At 39.6% G+C, this 16,355-nt stretch overlaps 1 protein-coding gene across 1 annotated transcript in view; it reads right to left on the reverse strand.

Annotated features, from left to right (window-relative positions):
- Positions 1-5,162: 5,162 nt before the first annotated feature.
- slc6a11b (solute carrier family 6 member 11b) overlaps positions 5,163-16,355 on the reverse strand; it is a 33,450-nt gene continuing 22,257 nt past the window's right edge. Inside the window, exons 10-15 of the mRNA XM_037769252.1 lie at positions 15,504-15,616; positions 14,965-15,102; positions 11,001-11,103; positions 10,221-10,321; positions 9,469-9,639; positions 5,163-7,518 (exon numbers count right to left, since the gene is read on the reverse strand). Of these exons, the coding sequence (XP_037625180.1) occupies positions 7,375-7,518; positions 9,469-9,639; positions 10,221-10,321; positions 11,001-11,103; positions 14,965-15,102; positions 15,504-15,616 (770 nt within the window). The 3' untranslated portion in view covers positions 5,163-7,374. The remainder of the gene's footprint in view (positions 7,519-9,468; positions 9,640-10,220; positions 10,322-11,000; positions 11,104-14,964; positions 15,103-15,503; positions 15,617-16,355) is intronic.

A 16,355-nucleotide genomic window follows, 5' to 3' on the forward strand; every position in this document is an offset into this window, starting at 1 on the left:
AACTATGTTTTCATTAGCGTATAATCACCTGAAACTAAGAATCGTTGTGTTTTCGTTAGCTTCGAATGAGCCCTTCATATAGGGAGCGGGTCTTCTTCATGGAGTCTGCCATGTTGCTTCGCCATGTTTCTACAGTAGCCCAGAACGGAAAAAAACAAACACTGGCTCTAGAGAGAGCCATTTGCATTTTAACGTTACTTGATAGCCACCGTAGTTCTCCGACATGCTTGTGAAACTGCGGTAACGTGAGCCGCAGAGTGCAAAACCGTGGTACCGCCACTGTGGTTTTGCACTCTGCAGCTCACATTGTCCCAGTCTTGGACAGGGAGGAGTGAGTGGAGGGGTATTCAGTTGGTTGCAATCTGCAACAACACCACTAGATGCCACCAAATCTTACACACTGTACCTTTATGGTCTATTTGCGAAGAAAGCTAAACTTAACTGACCTTATTGACAGCTTTATCGCTGCAGGATTATGAATAAACTGAATTCTTTTATGCGAGTGAGTTAGTGGTTTTACCCCCCAAAAATTAACATCAAATAAAAATACAAGAAGTTGGTAGTAGTAGTAGTAAATGAAAGGATAACAGGATTTGGTCTAATATTAACTGTGCCATCCATGCATTAAAGTGATTTTCTTGCACATTTATTTTCTTTTCTCGCTCCCTATCAAAAGATCAGGAATGAAATCTAGGTTGCTTTAATCTTTAGGCAGCGCTGACTTTTAGTGTGTTGTGTTTCTATCTTGGCTCTGTCCTGAAGCACTGCCCTAGAACACAGAAGTGTGAGTCAACTAATCTGTTATGCCTTCTCCATAATCGCAGGGAAGAAAGCTGCTTCCTTCCTTTCTCTCTTACTGACTGCTCTTCTATCTGCTGCCTCTTATTTCTTCATCTGTCTTATGGCATTTGCATCAGTCTGTCTCTCCATCACTTCTGTAAATTTTGTCCATGTTATGCTCCTGTTTGTGTGGTACGTACCGTATAATTGTCACTGTATTGATACAGCATGGTGTTTGTTTGCTTTGTTGACACTGCACCTGAGTGTTTCTTTTCATATTGTCACTGGCTGAAATGCTGTGGCCTGTTTATCTACCTCTGTGAAGCCAATGTAGAAGTGCTTTAAACTTGCATTATTTCTAACAGCCAGCAGGGGACGACTCCTCTGGTTGCAAAAAATAAGTCTGATTGTATAGAAGTCTATGAGAAAATGAGCCTATACTTCTCACTTGATTTATTACCTCAGTAAACATTGTAAACATGAGTTTATGGTCTCAATCGCTAGTTTCAGCTGTGAAAAAGGCCTGAACAGATGTTGAGAATTGCGGATAGGAATATATCTGCTACCTCGAATAATCAGTACTATGGATGTGCTGACATAATTATAATATTTTTGACAGGTGTCTTGGTTCGGTGCAGCTGAGGACCTTTGCTGCAGGTCGTAACCCCCTTTCTCTCTCTCTCTGTCTCCTACAGCATGATGTTCATTTAGTAAATTATGGTCCCATTTAGAGTCAAATAGACCATAAAGCAGGGGATGCTTTAGGGCATGACTGTCTTGTGATTGACCGGTTGCTCCCACGGCGTTGTCTGGTCTGGGAGTTGTCTGTGTTTTCATCTCACAACTTTAACCCTTTCACAGTGTGTTTTCAGTTCAAGAACGTTAATAACATCTGTAACATTTTGGTCACCTAAAAAAGTTTTATGCAGAATTCGGTTGTACTTAGCTCCACCCTCCCGTGTCACTTCTGGGCAGCGGTAGAAAAGTCAAAAAATTACATCCTAACATCTTTTCCTAACCACTTTTCCTTGACCTCGATGGAAAACGTCATGAGGTCAAGGAAAGATGAGATGGAATATTCAGAAAGACAACCATGGTATTATGGAAATCCGACTGCACTTTCACTAGGCTCCGTAATTATGATGCGACGGCGGCGGGTGTTAGTGAATTGAGTCTGCTCTGGTGAAACTACAATGTTCTGAAGATGGACTAAAAAAGAAGTTGCTCTCCCCCCCATAGAACATGGCATAACACATAATACAATGCATGCAACATAATAAAAATACATAAAACATATAATAAACAGAATTCATGTGATGGCTGTGTAACTGCCAGCTAGTTTTTATGTTTTTTTCTGCACCCCAGTGGCAAGAAATTGATCAATGTCCTTTTGAATATTATAATGAAATGGTTGGGTGTTTCCCCAACTTCTCTGCCTGGTCTACTGCTGTACTGGTCCATCTGTATCTTCCAGAAAAACTTCCATTTAACATTGATTATGGATCCGCCATCTTTCCTAAGAAGAAGTGGAATAAAACAATTTTTATTCATAATGTATACATTAGACATTTAGGTGAGATGAACCATCTCGTTTTCAAGGGATTCTTAAATACAGTGTTATTATAATGTATTAATTATACTTGCCTGTCAGTCAATAGCACTGTCTTAGATCAAGGTTTTAGATAAAAGCTTATCTCCAAGAAGAAAAGAAGAGAAGCGCATGAACACATTTGCGAGAGACCGATTTTCCCCGCTGACAGCCATTTAACCTTCACATTACTCTGAATGGGTTTTGCTTGGCTGAAGAGTCCAGAAACTTTTTTCATCCCATAAAGTGTTCTCAGAAGTTTTCGTGCAGCGGCAATGTGACACAACAACAAAAGAAGATTTACTTCAAATCATCTACCGGATCAAGTCAAGATGTCACCTCCAAGTCAAAGAAAGTAAAGCTGATTTCTGAAGTGTGACAGTTGGATGTATGCGCATCACTGCACACACACAGACACACACACACACAGAAACACATAGCATGCTCAGCACACACCCAGAGGCCTACAAACACACTGGGAAGGGATTTTATCAAATCGGGACTACAGTCATGTGGAGGTCCCTCAAAGAAATCATATAATAAGATCACAGAAAGAAAAAACAGTTGTTGTTTTTAGACAATTTGTTTCTGTATATAAGAGGTGGACATAGTCACCGTGACGTCACCCATAGGTTTGTGGACGATTTGAAACCTCGAGTTACACATTTTGGCCATCGCCATCTTGGTTTTGCAACCAGAAGTGACACAAGAGGGTGGAGCTAAGTACAACCAAACACTGAATAAGACATTTTTAAGCAACCAAAAAGGTAATAATTAACTTTCATGAACTGAAAACCCACTGTGAAAGGGTTAAAGTTGTAAGACGAAAACACAAACAACTCCCAGACCAGACAACGCCGTAGTAGCGACCTGTTAATCACAAGGTAATGACGCCCTAAAGCATCCCCTGCTTTATGGTCTATTTGACTCTAAATGGGACCATAATTTATTAAATGAACATCATGCTGTATGGAAGAAGAACTAGCGATTGAGACCATAAACTCATGTTTACAATGTTTACTAATAAATCAAGTGAGAAGTAGGGTCATTTTTTCATAGACTTCTATACAATCAGACTTCTTTTTGCAACCAGAGGAGTCGCCCCCTGCTGGCTGTTAGAAAGAATGCAAGTTTAAGGCACTTCTACATTGGCCTCACTTTTCAGACCCCGGAGTTGCCCACTGAGAACAACAAACATAGTGGTGACAATAGAGATACAGACACCTGTCAAAAATATCATAAATATGTCAGCCCATCCTGTTCTGAGAATCCATATGGATTATTTGAGGTAGCAGACATATTCCTATCTGCAATTCTCTACATCTGTTCAGGCCTTTTTCACAGTAGACGTTTTTGACTTGTCATAAAAGGGCAGGTGTTACTAACAACATTAACGATGGCTCAGTTCTATTCAATTGTCCCAGTAAACCATGACAGTGTGACAGTGAGCCAGCGTGCACAGTACCAGGATCCTGACACCGAAGCAGCTAAATTGAATTTAGGCTTCCGTAATTTTGTTATTCACACCTGTGCTTTCTGCTGTGGCTGTAGCTGATTAAATCTCTAGTCAGATGGAAGTAGTGTGGATTTATGCTGGGTATTATGTAATTTCACAAAACTTTGTACTAATGACAAGGAAAATTGACCTGCCGTGACAGATGCAACAAAGCCAAGACAACTGCAGTTTTGTCAGCCCTGTGATAGGCTGGTGACCTGTTCAGGATGTACCTCGCCTTCACCCAATGTCAGCTGGGATCGGCTCAAGCCCCCCCCGCGACCACGAATGGTATAAGCGGTTACAGATAATGGATGGATTGATGGATTTGCAATTTTCATCTACATCTATTCTGCATCATCTACAATATGGTCTGTAGACCTTTTATTTAAGCCTCTATGCTGGCGACAGCCTTGGCCAGAGGTACTACATTTTCAGGTTGTCCTTCCGTTCTCTACGTCCGTCCATCCGTCCATCCGGACCATTCTTGTGAACGCGATATCTCAGGAAAGCCTTGAAGGATTTCTTCCAATTTGCCACAGACGTCCACTTTGACTCCAGGTCTATTAGATTTTGGTGGTCAAATATCATTGTGACTTTACGTCCGTCCCATTCTCATGAAAGTTATATCTCAGGAACGCCTGGAGGGAATTGTATTACATCTGGCACAAACATCCACTTGGATTCAAAAATGAACTGATTTGTTGGTCATAGGTCACAGTGACCTCACAAAACACATTTTTGGCCATAACTCAAGAACTCATAAGCTAATTATGATAATTTTACACAAATGTCTAAAAGGATAAAATGATGAATTGATGACATTTTGGACGGACATGGATATAAACTGAAACTTGACTGGTTGGCGGAGGCGTACAACTGCGAGGGATTATTACTTTTTCTTTTGCCAGTGATCAATTTCTTATTCTCATATTAAAATGTATAATGAATGCATTTATTTATTATAATGATATGATACATATTTAATTCAGTCATCCATCCTTTACATGCCGGTACAAATTTTGTTTTTCAATATGCACACAGTTTTCTTTTTCTTATATTTTTCTGCTCTATATCATATTACTGTTTGTGTCTGTCAATGATCCAGTCGCTCTGTTCTTATCTTATCTTATTTCCATCATTTTATCTATAAAGTCTCATCACAAATAGAGGCATTGAAACCCTTTCAAAGGACTTTAAGAAGGAAATGTCAGTATCTAAGAGTATTTTTTTCCTTTTAAGGACAACTGCGATGCTGCATTTTGAGATTAAGTTAAATAAAGAGACCAGAGCCTAAACTCCATTTCCTTTATAATATTTATTCTTAAAAATGAGTAAGCAGACAGTTCATGTGTCCTGTGAATACCAAAATTTGTGTAGAACAGTACAGAACAGTAAAACACCTTTCATTATATTTCTATAACAAGATCTTTTGAGCGACATATCAAAAGTCAAAATAAAGGTCGTATTCTTTTTTTAATACAGCAATTCTTTTAAAACATCTTTCATGTCAAGAAATAGACCACAGATTTCTAGAAAGAGATGTAAAAATATACATCAACATGATCAGTGTTAAACAGCAGGCTATAATTTCCAATGCACACAACTATTAACTTGCACAAACATCAGTGAGGAGGCGATAATGTCACAATGCAACCACACCAGCGGGACCAATCGCGTGTTTAAGAGGATGTCACAGCTTAGACAGGAGGGGCTTCAGTCACTAAACACTTCCTCAATTTCCCTCGTTACATACTCGATCACACACTTCCTCAGCTCATCGATTCCTAATTTCTTTCCCTGCTTTCTTTGCCTCCTCCTGAAAAGCTGTAAAGAGAGAAATTTGAGTTTCATCCCCTCAGATGCTCTCCTCTGATTGCATTTTCATCAGGAAACAAAGGACAGAGGGAAGAAAGGACGGGGAGGTGAGAGAGTCGGACAAAGCAAGGAAGGGAGGACAAGTTTGAGTGCTGATTGGACGAGGCTGTAATGGACTGAGATTGATCTCAACAATGAGACCAGCTCATCGACTCTTACCACAATTAAATGGATGACAGGAACAGACTGTGCTTTCACCCCTATAGCGGCTCAGACAGCAAAATTAGAAGATGGTCACAGAAACACTAATCGACGATCGCTGATGCTTAAGTCTACGATGAAATACAAAGCATTCAACAGCATCACAGTTTCATACAAGGCGCGTGTCATTGCTCAAGCCCTCCACGTGATGATGAAGACGAGCCAAAGACAGAAGGGGAAAAACATTGAGAGAGGCGGACAAGCAGAGGTTGAGGATGAGAAGGAAGGACAGCGGGAGAAAAGAGGGAAGGGGACAAGGGGAAAGGGGGATAAGAAGACAGATGGGTTTTGAAATGCTCCATCTGATGGGCGTGCATCTTCTCTTTTACAGGCGGAACAGGAAATAAAAATGCAGGGGTGGAAGCACGTCTGTCTGTCACTCTGTGTTAGGCTCAGCATAATTGCTGTGAAATGACAGATACCCACGACTTATAGGAGGGCAGCTAGAGGAGGGAGACTTTTGAGACTCAGCCTGCGAGTCACTTGCTATTTGTAGCCATGTGAAGATTTGTGGCTCAAAACAAGAGATGCAAAGTGAAAGATTCCCTAAAAGGGGAACGGTTTCACAGGTTTTACTATTTGTTTGCCCTTCATTATTGCTGCAAACCTCCCGAGCAGAGACGCCTATGTAGATAGAGCGGTGCCATGGAAATCAGCAAAGCCCTCAAGGACCTAATAAATCCTAAAGTGATGATCAATAGCCTAATAATATTATTAAATTGCATCCAGTAAGCAGAGTTTTTGCTCATGTTGCTTAGCAACAAAATTGAATTCAAATAAATAAAAGGGCCTGACGTCAACGTCCAAAATTTCGATGGCAAAACTCTTTATATACAAGTCAAAGGGGTATTCAGGGTTTGCCCTCCTATAGCCTCAGTACGAACACATACTGCAGTATCCTCTTAATACACACTACTATGTAGAATAGTCCCCAAGCTGCTACATCTTAGTCACATTTGGGTACCTAGTACCGAATAGAGAGGCACAGCACTTTGCCAATAAATGTACAGTGTAAGTCTTTTACAACACAGCACATTGGTATTGTTCTACAGGCCCAGACACTAGTGTGACCAGTACTGACAAGGTACCAGGACAAGTTTTAACCATAAGTCATCAAAGAGATTTTTAAAATATTAATGGTTAGAAAAGAAAGAAACAACTGCTTTAGTCACGATGTTAACTGAAAAAAAAACACAGCAAATGTGTTATCAAAGTTTGTGCAAAACAGAAGCAGACTACGAATCGTGTGATAGCGTTTCCTTTTTTTTCTCCTTTTTTTTTTACAAAACAAAAATAACACTCTGAGTATTTTTTTTCATTTCCTGTTTTGTGTAGTGGTGGATAATGTTGTTGTTGTTGTTTGCTGTAGTTTTCATTTGTTGGGCTTATTGTGAAGACGGCAAGCAGCTTGGTTGGTCGGTCAGGCGGTTAGTTAGAAATGCGTCTCCTTCTCTGAGATGGTGGATATTTTCCCATCAACCTTAAGTTTTGCATCGTTGGCCGCGTAAGGACTGAGGGCGGCGAGCTTCCCTCTCATTTTCAGGTCTGGACTGGGAGTCGTCAACTTCTTTATTCTCTGCAGATAGCGTTGAGAGGGAGAGAAAATAGGTTATCTTTCAGCCTCCCAGCACACTACTATTTCTAATTTCAGCACTCAGCAGATACAGTTTGCAGTTGCAGCCTCAACAAAAAAATGTATGCAAACATAAAATTGAAATGTATGTGCCAGCCAGTAATCTGTTGACCTATACATTAAAGGTGCTAAATGCGAGATTGGGAGCATTTCTATTGCCTCCGCACGGCTCTCAACATGGCGACAGCTGAGCCGGTGGATAGCAGCTAACGATGCTAACAGTGAAAACAAGACAGAGATAACAGTGTAAACCTGAAGGGGAACCGTAGGGTGTGCGCTACGCTTCCGCAATGACGCCGTTTGTCGGGACGGCTTTATCAGCTGTAATGGCTGTATAAGAGCAGTGCAGAGAGGCGGCTGTGAACTAGCCAGTGGGGCACGCTCACATGCACTAGTATGCACTAAAAGGCATGTTTGGCCGGCCCGGCTATGTCAACAAAGCACAGAGAAGCTCTGATTACAACACACACAGAGGGAAAGTGATTTCATTCTCTGCTCAGGTAGACACAAATAGTTGTTTGCTGCTATATTAATGCTCTGGATATTGTATAAAGAATCTTTAAATCTGTGTTTTGTGACAGTGTGACATCAACTAACCATTACCTCATTTGTACAAACATTAGATGGAAATATTTCTTTTAGTTTCAGTCGAAAGATACTTCGGGAATGACAAAGTGAATAAAAGAGCATCGAGATGCTGTTTTTTTCCATAACATACTGTATAAATGGTATATATTATATCAAATAACAAAGTACATCTTACAGACATCTGACGAATTTCATAGGATACTAACTAGACAGTTACATTTCGAACCAACTGAATAGCCACCGTGATATCAATATACTGCATATAAAAAGACTTAGAGCATTCAAATTATTGGTATTGGTATTAAAATCATACAGTGTAACCAAATTGAAGTAAGCTGTTGTAATATTTTGAGATTTCTACACTTCCCTTGTCTACCATTTGTATGTCTTGTGTATTTCATTCAAGGCATCACCAACAGATCACTGATATCATTCCTCTACTGTTCATCATGCCTCAGGTCTGCCCAAAGCCAGAGGACACTACTGACCATCTCACGTCAGAAACCTGCAATTTGTTTATTTGATCCTCCCTCGAGCAGCGATTGGAGATCAACGGTCTCACAATCCCTCCGGGAAAGTCAGATGGAAGAGATACAAGAGCTGTGCATCCCTCGAATAACAATCACTAATGTCGTTCTGCTTTTATGTCCTTTACGACTGTAAATGAAAGTCTTATCAACATTAATTCTATTACAACATGTGGTCACACTGTCCATTGTTGTGTTGAGCAAGGAAAGATCTGCTACTTGAGACATTGGCTTTGCATTATTATTGCCAATGATTCCGCCAATAATTTCCCAATTTGGGATCAATAAAGTACATCTATCTATCTATCTATCTATCTATCTACCTAATATTTTTGCTTTGGTGGCATACCCATTGATGATGTCAATCAATCATTGTCAATTTTGACAATGTTTTCCATGGGGTTAGATTTGGGGAAATGATCTACTAGATTAGTTGAAAACACAAAGGATGGTTGTCTATGTCATTAAACTGTAAAAGTTGCTGCTCATCCTGTGCAAACATGACTACAGTAAAGGTTCTTCATGAAAAAAATTATGTTTTGATGTGGGAAACAAATATTTCTTTTCAAGGCTGAAAGTAACCCGGTTCAGCTGGAGGATATGATGATCAAGAACACGGTTTCATTGATGTTAAGTAATTACTGGTATGTGCTGTAAAGGTATTACAGTTTATTTGATGATGACAATATAGATAAAGCTACATGCAATAAGGCATGAGCATTACTGTTTTTCTTTATGAAAAGAAAATCGTGTAAGATTTGTCCGTGTGTGTTCGTACCTCAGAGAAGGTGCCGGGAGTCTTCCAGATCATCCAGACCATCCCCAGAGGGATGCAGACCATCGAGGACGTGGCCATGAACCAGCCGATGCCGTAGCCCCAGTCAGGGTAGGTGTACACATTGTTGTACTTCAGCGGCTTGTATTTAATCAGGAAGAACAGGAAAATTGCCTACAGGATACAAAAATTACATCTAAATGTTTTTTACATTGTGAGAGACAAATGCTCCTTCTGATTACTTTGAATTTGAGTCAGTATGGTGCTGTAGTAAATACTGGTCTAGCAAATGTAAGGTCACAGACAATAGAGTCTTCATGTACATTATAATTCATGTGAAAACAAATGTGTAAAATGTTAATAGAGTACTTCAATCAAATCAAAGCCACATATGTGACACACTGTTTTTTCCAGTGTTTTCGCTTGCATTAAGAAATATTTAAACATCCTTAACCATTATGGCCTAGTGTAACTGGATATATAGAAACAGCTAGAGGATACAACTTAGTTGTTCACACAAAGTGATAATTTATCTTGCAAATTGACCCAGAAAAAAATTTAACAATTTTATTCCATAAATTAATACTGCTATTGATTTGAAACCCAGAATCCATCTAAAAGATGAAGAAAGAGTATCCTCTGAATGTGTCTGTCCTTCATCACTATTGAGCTGCTTCACATGATATGCTGTTGATGCATGATATGCTGTTGATGCCACTGCTGTGGCTTGATTTTGTGTCTGCAGTCGGACTCACAGCACAGATGCCCGGGGTCAGGATCATCCAGCACCATTTGATGAAGAAGACAGGTTTGTAGCCAATCATGTCCTCAATATTTGAGTAGAATCTGTCACTACCTGAAACGCAAATAAGTGTCACTCAGAGTTTCTGCGTGTACCATCAAAATAATGACACGATTGATGTCTCTTGACAGTTCGAAAGATAAATGGCATCTGAAGAGAGCTGCTGAATAGATGTGGATAAGATGTTGTCTGAAACTTTCTTTGAGGAGATACATTCTGCATTGCTTCATGTAAAATATTCTTTACTTCATTAATAATATTGGGGTTGTTTTCAAATCGTCGTAGACAATAAATGTAATTGTGATGATATTTAAACCCAGAATTGAAAGCCACATGAGGCAGAACCTGTCCATTGCAGGAGAGCATATTAAATAGAAAAAAAGGCACTACACTACTGTGTTTGCTTCATAAAAACACAGAATGGAAACCTGTCACACTGCTATAATACCGTAATACAATTTTCAATATCTAAGTAAAAAGATTTATGTGCCTTGTATAACACTAAGTGATGCATGTGTTTGAGCCCGTTCTCCAGCAGAGGGCAGAGAAGAAATATTATTGCAGCAAAGAGGATAAAAGCATGAAACAATGTTTGTGCAACAGCCTGTTTTTCTGTGCTGAAATGTGTGACAGTTGACAAAAGACAGATTATTATTATTTGAGGTGATACGGGTGAGGAATAAAAAACAAACATTTCTCTGAGATCTGTAGTTAGTTGAGACCGTCATCTTACCGTACACCCAGCCGATACATATGGACTCAAATATGGCCACAAACAGCAAACACATCCCGCTGGCAGCGTACGAGTCAAACAGCTGGAAGACGTACATCCCTCCCTGATAGGACGAGACAGGAGTCAGTTTTCTGTCACAGCCACTGCATGAGCATCAGACAGATCACATCAATTATGAATCGAATCAGGTGTTCTTGATTTGGTTGTCAGGGTCCGATGTCATAGTGACATATAGTAAACCAATTTAAAACAGCAACTCGGCACTGATATTTATTTAACCTAAAATGAGGATTTGTCCCAAACTTACTACGATTCATTGCCTCAAGAGGTTCCCAGTATTAAGTTGTTACCGCCAAATGTGGTCTTAATGAATCATCTGTGCAGTAGTCAGTGTTATTTCTTTAGAGGGCTATTTAAACCCCAACTACACACTCTTTAGTGGTCCATTATGGCTCTGATACATTGAGAACATTTCAAAGAGATGTACTGTAGAAGAGCAACTTCAGCCAAAAGCATTATCTTTTTTTGTTCATTATAAGCCACTGCTTTATATGCGTTTATACCCATTCCTAGAAATTAAAGGAGTAGTTTGACTTTTTTTGGAAATATGCTTATTCGCTTTTTAAGGGATAATGTACAGCGAGCCAGTTATTTTTGCGGGAAATGAACCCCGATAGGCTGAGCAGGACTTAGAATCCGCCTGAAGAGGTTTAATTTGCATTATCCCGCTTATTACAAAGCTACTTACTAAAAAATCATTAATTTGACACAAACTAGTGATTTAAAAATGATTTTATTGATTTAAAAATGATTTTATTGATTTAAAAATGATTTTATTGCCTTGAATAAAAATAAATTGTCCTCTCACTGTGTATGGAGATCAGAACTGCATCCATAGCAATGGCCTGTTATTCATAGCAGCGGTAAAGAACGTATATTGCCAAGAAGTGAAAGCCAATTGATCGTTCCATTGCAACATTAGCGCCCAGCAGCAAAGCTACGCTTCCAGCATTTTGGACTGAAAGCGAAGACCAGATGCCAATAAAACGTCTGCCTAAAAAGTGCTGTACGAAAGTAAAACAAAATTCTTTCTATTCTATTGTCATATGCTACCGAAATGGCCCGTGTTGAACATTAAAATATTATTAATATAATAAGCGTTCAAAATGGCGGCAGCAGCTGTTGTCAAAATAACATCGGAGTTTGGTCTCTTTGCTTCTATACTCTTTAGCAGCGGTCTGCTTTAACACACCGTAGAATACCGTATTTGACCAATCTGAATCAAGTATTCAGCAAAGCCGTTTAATAAACCACACTAATATCTATCTCAATATGTAACTGGAGCAAGCAGCTGGTTCGCTTAGCTTAGAATAAAGCCTGGGAATGAGCTAGCCTGGCTCTGCCAATAGGTTAAAAAAACAGCACCATAAAGCTCATAAATTAACTATAGCTAAAGCTGTATCTCGCTTCATTCGTACAAATGGACCTCGCCATGATGACAAAACTCTCAATAAAGCAAATAGTTATACATTTCCCAAAATCCCTTTAAAGGTTTCCATCGTTACAATATCAATTGTGGTGCTCACATGTTATCATCCACTCTACCTCCATTCAAGACCATTCATCTGTTCTCTCTGCTTCCACTAAAAGGGTCATCATAAATAAAATTTCACATGAATCTGGGAATAGGGTTACATCACTGCTCTAAACTTCTCGTAAACCGCTGAGAATATCACCAAAATGCCTCAGTCTTTATCCCCAGCCTTCAGCCAAGTATTGAACTACACTCCCAGAGGACCCTTTGAACTGTGATTTAACCCTAGTCTAGGCCTCTCGTGACATTTTATTCATGATAGCTCTTAGGAGGCAGAAAGGAATAAAGTGTCTAGAGTGCAGGAAAGAAGAGTAAATGCAGATGGAAAAATTGGCATTTGTTATGTAGCGGTGACAATGAAATAGAGGTGAAGTCATTGGAGAATGCACCAGTCTATAACGCCAAAAAACTGAGAAAGTGCTGTACTTTAATATTGCATTCAATTCTTTCCCCCTGTTTCATGGCCATTATGGGCCACTAGAGAACAGTGCAGCATGTTTACGGTGGGGATGGATGGAGAGCAGTGCATATGGACACATGAAAAGCTTTTAGTGGATGAAAGACCTTCTTGATAGTGTGAGGAACCAGACCCTCTTCCATTATTATGACATAAAGATGAAAGGTCTTGAAAGCACGGCAGAGCTGGTGACATGAATACAGTAAGACCTTTAGGATTGAAACATCATCACGCGATCACTCTGGATCATATGATTCAGTTATTTTAATCTAACATGTATAAATGTTTTCTAACATATGGATTGTTGACCATATACCTGGCTGGGTGCAAATTGTTGATGGTGATGATGATGATGATGATGATGATGATGATGATGATGAAGATGATGATGGCAATGATAATGACAGCAATGCTGACATGCCTACATAGAAATAAAAAACATAAACATGATGTGAAATAAAGGGTTGTACACTTTGACAGTACATTTAACATACTATTATGTAGATTTCCATATCTAATGTCTTGTAAGTTAAAACCTCTGTCAAGTAACTAAAACCATCAGACACCCAACAGCACATGTAAGCAAGACATACAGTTTTCGCTCAGTACTTCTCTGTTTCCTGTAGCACGGTACCGAATAGTTCCAATCTTCGAAGCTTCATTCATAACGTTGACATTCAAATTCTAAATTAACATTCAAATGCTGCGCAGCTTCTTATTTTTGCATGTTTATGAATTTTGTCTAAAACCGGTATTTCTGCACAGTTGCAGATAAAGATTTGACTATACTAATATTATTAGTATTATAATATTATATAGTAGAATTAGATTCCAGTGGTGGCTGTGTAGGATTGTTTCCGACTTGATTTCCAAAGTCCAAAAGTCAAAATGTATTGAAAAAAGATAGATGTAATAATTTCCAAAATTCAAAACATGTTTTTATCTAATGAAAAATTCTGCTTCAATCCATATTTGTTGGCGTTTAGCCTTTCAAAAACAACATTTGGCATAGCCTAGTCTCCTGTCTTGTTTCATTGCTCAAATACGTCATGTACTGTATGGATTGTAGAAATACAATGCTATAGCAATACTTCCCAAATTTTTTTTTCATTTTGTCATTTGGTGTAGTTAGGTGAAGTTTCTCACTTTCTACTTTCTTAAAGGGACTATTTGTAACTTTCAGAAATGCTTGTTAACAGCGACACCTGTGGCCTTGAAATCAACGAAAGTCAGCGTCGAGCTCGCGCTTGCTCGTTCTAAATAGACATGGACGAGCATCGCTCAAAACAGTGAGGTAACACGTCAGCTAAAAGCACAATATCACTTTATATTTCACCTGCTTGGCAGTAATGTTAGCTGACCAGACAAAGGTCTCTCCATGAATCACTGCTGATCCTAGTGTTGGCTTTTCCTGCCTCAGCGCAGGCTCAGGCAGCGGGGCTACTCAACGAGTTACGTTATCGCCTCCCGACCGCAGCCGGCAGCCGCAGGGAGACACCGGCACCCGGTCGGTAATGAGACGACAACGTTACACGTGGACGAGCCCCGTCACTTCACAAGACACGGAAAACCTCTGTTGGTCTGGAGGAGCTGCAGCAGTTATTTCTGCACAAACATCCCCTGTACATTCACTAGATATTCTCAGAGCTAAACTAACTCTTCTGCAGTGTGGAGTGAGCGCGCGTTCATGTCTAGTAGAGGTGGAGCGAGAACGTGCACTCTGTCTGAGTGAAGGTAAGCAGGCAGCGGAGACGAGGCTTCGGCCACACGCGAGCGCGCATATGCGAACGCGCATGTGTGGCGACCCGCTACATTTATACGCTTAAAAAGTTACAAACAGTCCCTTTAAAAGACAGATAAAAACCTGACGTGTGTTACCTTCAACTCTAAAGATAACTATAGCTGAGTCTTACCTCTGTACACATGATGAGCCCTATGAAGAAGGAGACTATAGACATGCCCAGAATCAGCAGCTCTCTGCGGTTTCCTCTCCTGAAGGTCTCTGGGTACATATCCACCACAGCTGTCACTAAACTCTCCACACACACAAACTGCAAAATAAAAAAAGATAATAGTCTCAATGGAAATGGCCTTGTTAAGTTCTGTATAGATGAGTTACTCGGTAGTGGCTAAGCATCCAATTGGTGGTTATGAGCTCTTCATACATACAAATACACACAAAAACTCATCAGCATTAATAACATTTGACCTTCCTGCCGTTTGTTTCATCTAACACTACATGACTCTCATTTAGCGTTCACGAAATCAAAACCAGTGAACTCAATTCAAATTGAAAGAAAATGCCAATACACAATCATAAACAGAGTAATTTGAGCCAAAACATCAAGTCAATCCTCAGCTGATTTATTTTATTTTCTTACTTGCACAACTTTTAGATTTCTTTATGAAACATTCTCTATAATCTCAGTATTCTCACACCGGTGGTCCTCACCTGACTGTCCAGACCGAGGAAGATGAGCATCAAGAAGAAGAGGCCGGCCCAAAGTGGAGACAGAGGCATCATAGTGACAGCCTTGGGGTATGCAATGAATGCAAGACCAGGACCTGCGTCACAAAAACAAAATCACAAACAGGAAACGTATTACAGCAGCAAACAATTCAAGATGAGATGATCACATAATAACCTTCTACAGTATATTATATTGCCTATTAGTTTGACACTGTTTCGCCAGGAGCCCACATAAGCAGAGCCTTTTAGTAGACTGGTGTAAACTGTGCTCATCTGTATGGCAATATACTATCTTGGTGGGACCTTGAGCTCGGCCTTGTTGTTATTGCTACTATTACATATTACTCTATGATTCATATACTGTATATCTCTGATCTGCTTACATGTGGTCCTTCCAGATGTTTCTTCTTTTTCTCTCCTGATTTTTTTGTTAGTTTTTCCTTTACTGCTTAATGGGGATGTCCTTAATTATTAGGGCCTGATGTGACCTGATTATTTATTATACACTTTTTATCAATGACTGCGATGTAAGCAGGATTATTCCATTTATCAACACATTTTCAAAAAACAATACAGAGGCTAGTAAACCTCCACTAGGTGGTGGTTTACTACTGAGTGTTTATATATATATCTCTCTCAACATGAACTGAAGGCAAACAGACGTGTAAATAAGTGCACAAAGTGGCACAATGTCTGATCTAAGGGGGACATGAATGAGATGAGATGAGATACAGTTGTAAAATAAGACTGATTGGTTCAAAATAAGAGGTAGCATGCTATTTAACACCTGCAGTTGGTGACAGGCCCTTAGAAACGCATTATTTAAAACCTCGC

The sequence above is a fragment of the Sebastes umbrosus genome, chromosome 1, assembly GCF_015220745.1.
Source record: "Sebastes umbrosus isolate fSebUmb1 chromosome 1, fSebUmb1.pri, whole genome shotgun sequence".
Lineage (NCBI taxonomy): Eukaryota > Metazoa > Chordata > Actinopteri > Perciformes > Sebastidae > Sebastes > Sebastes umbrosus.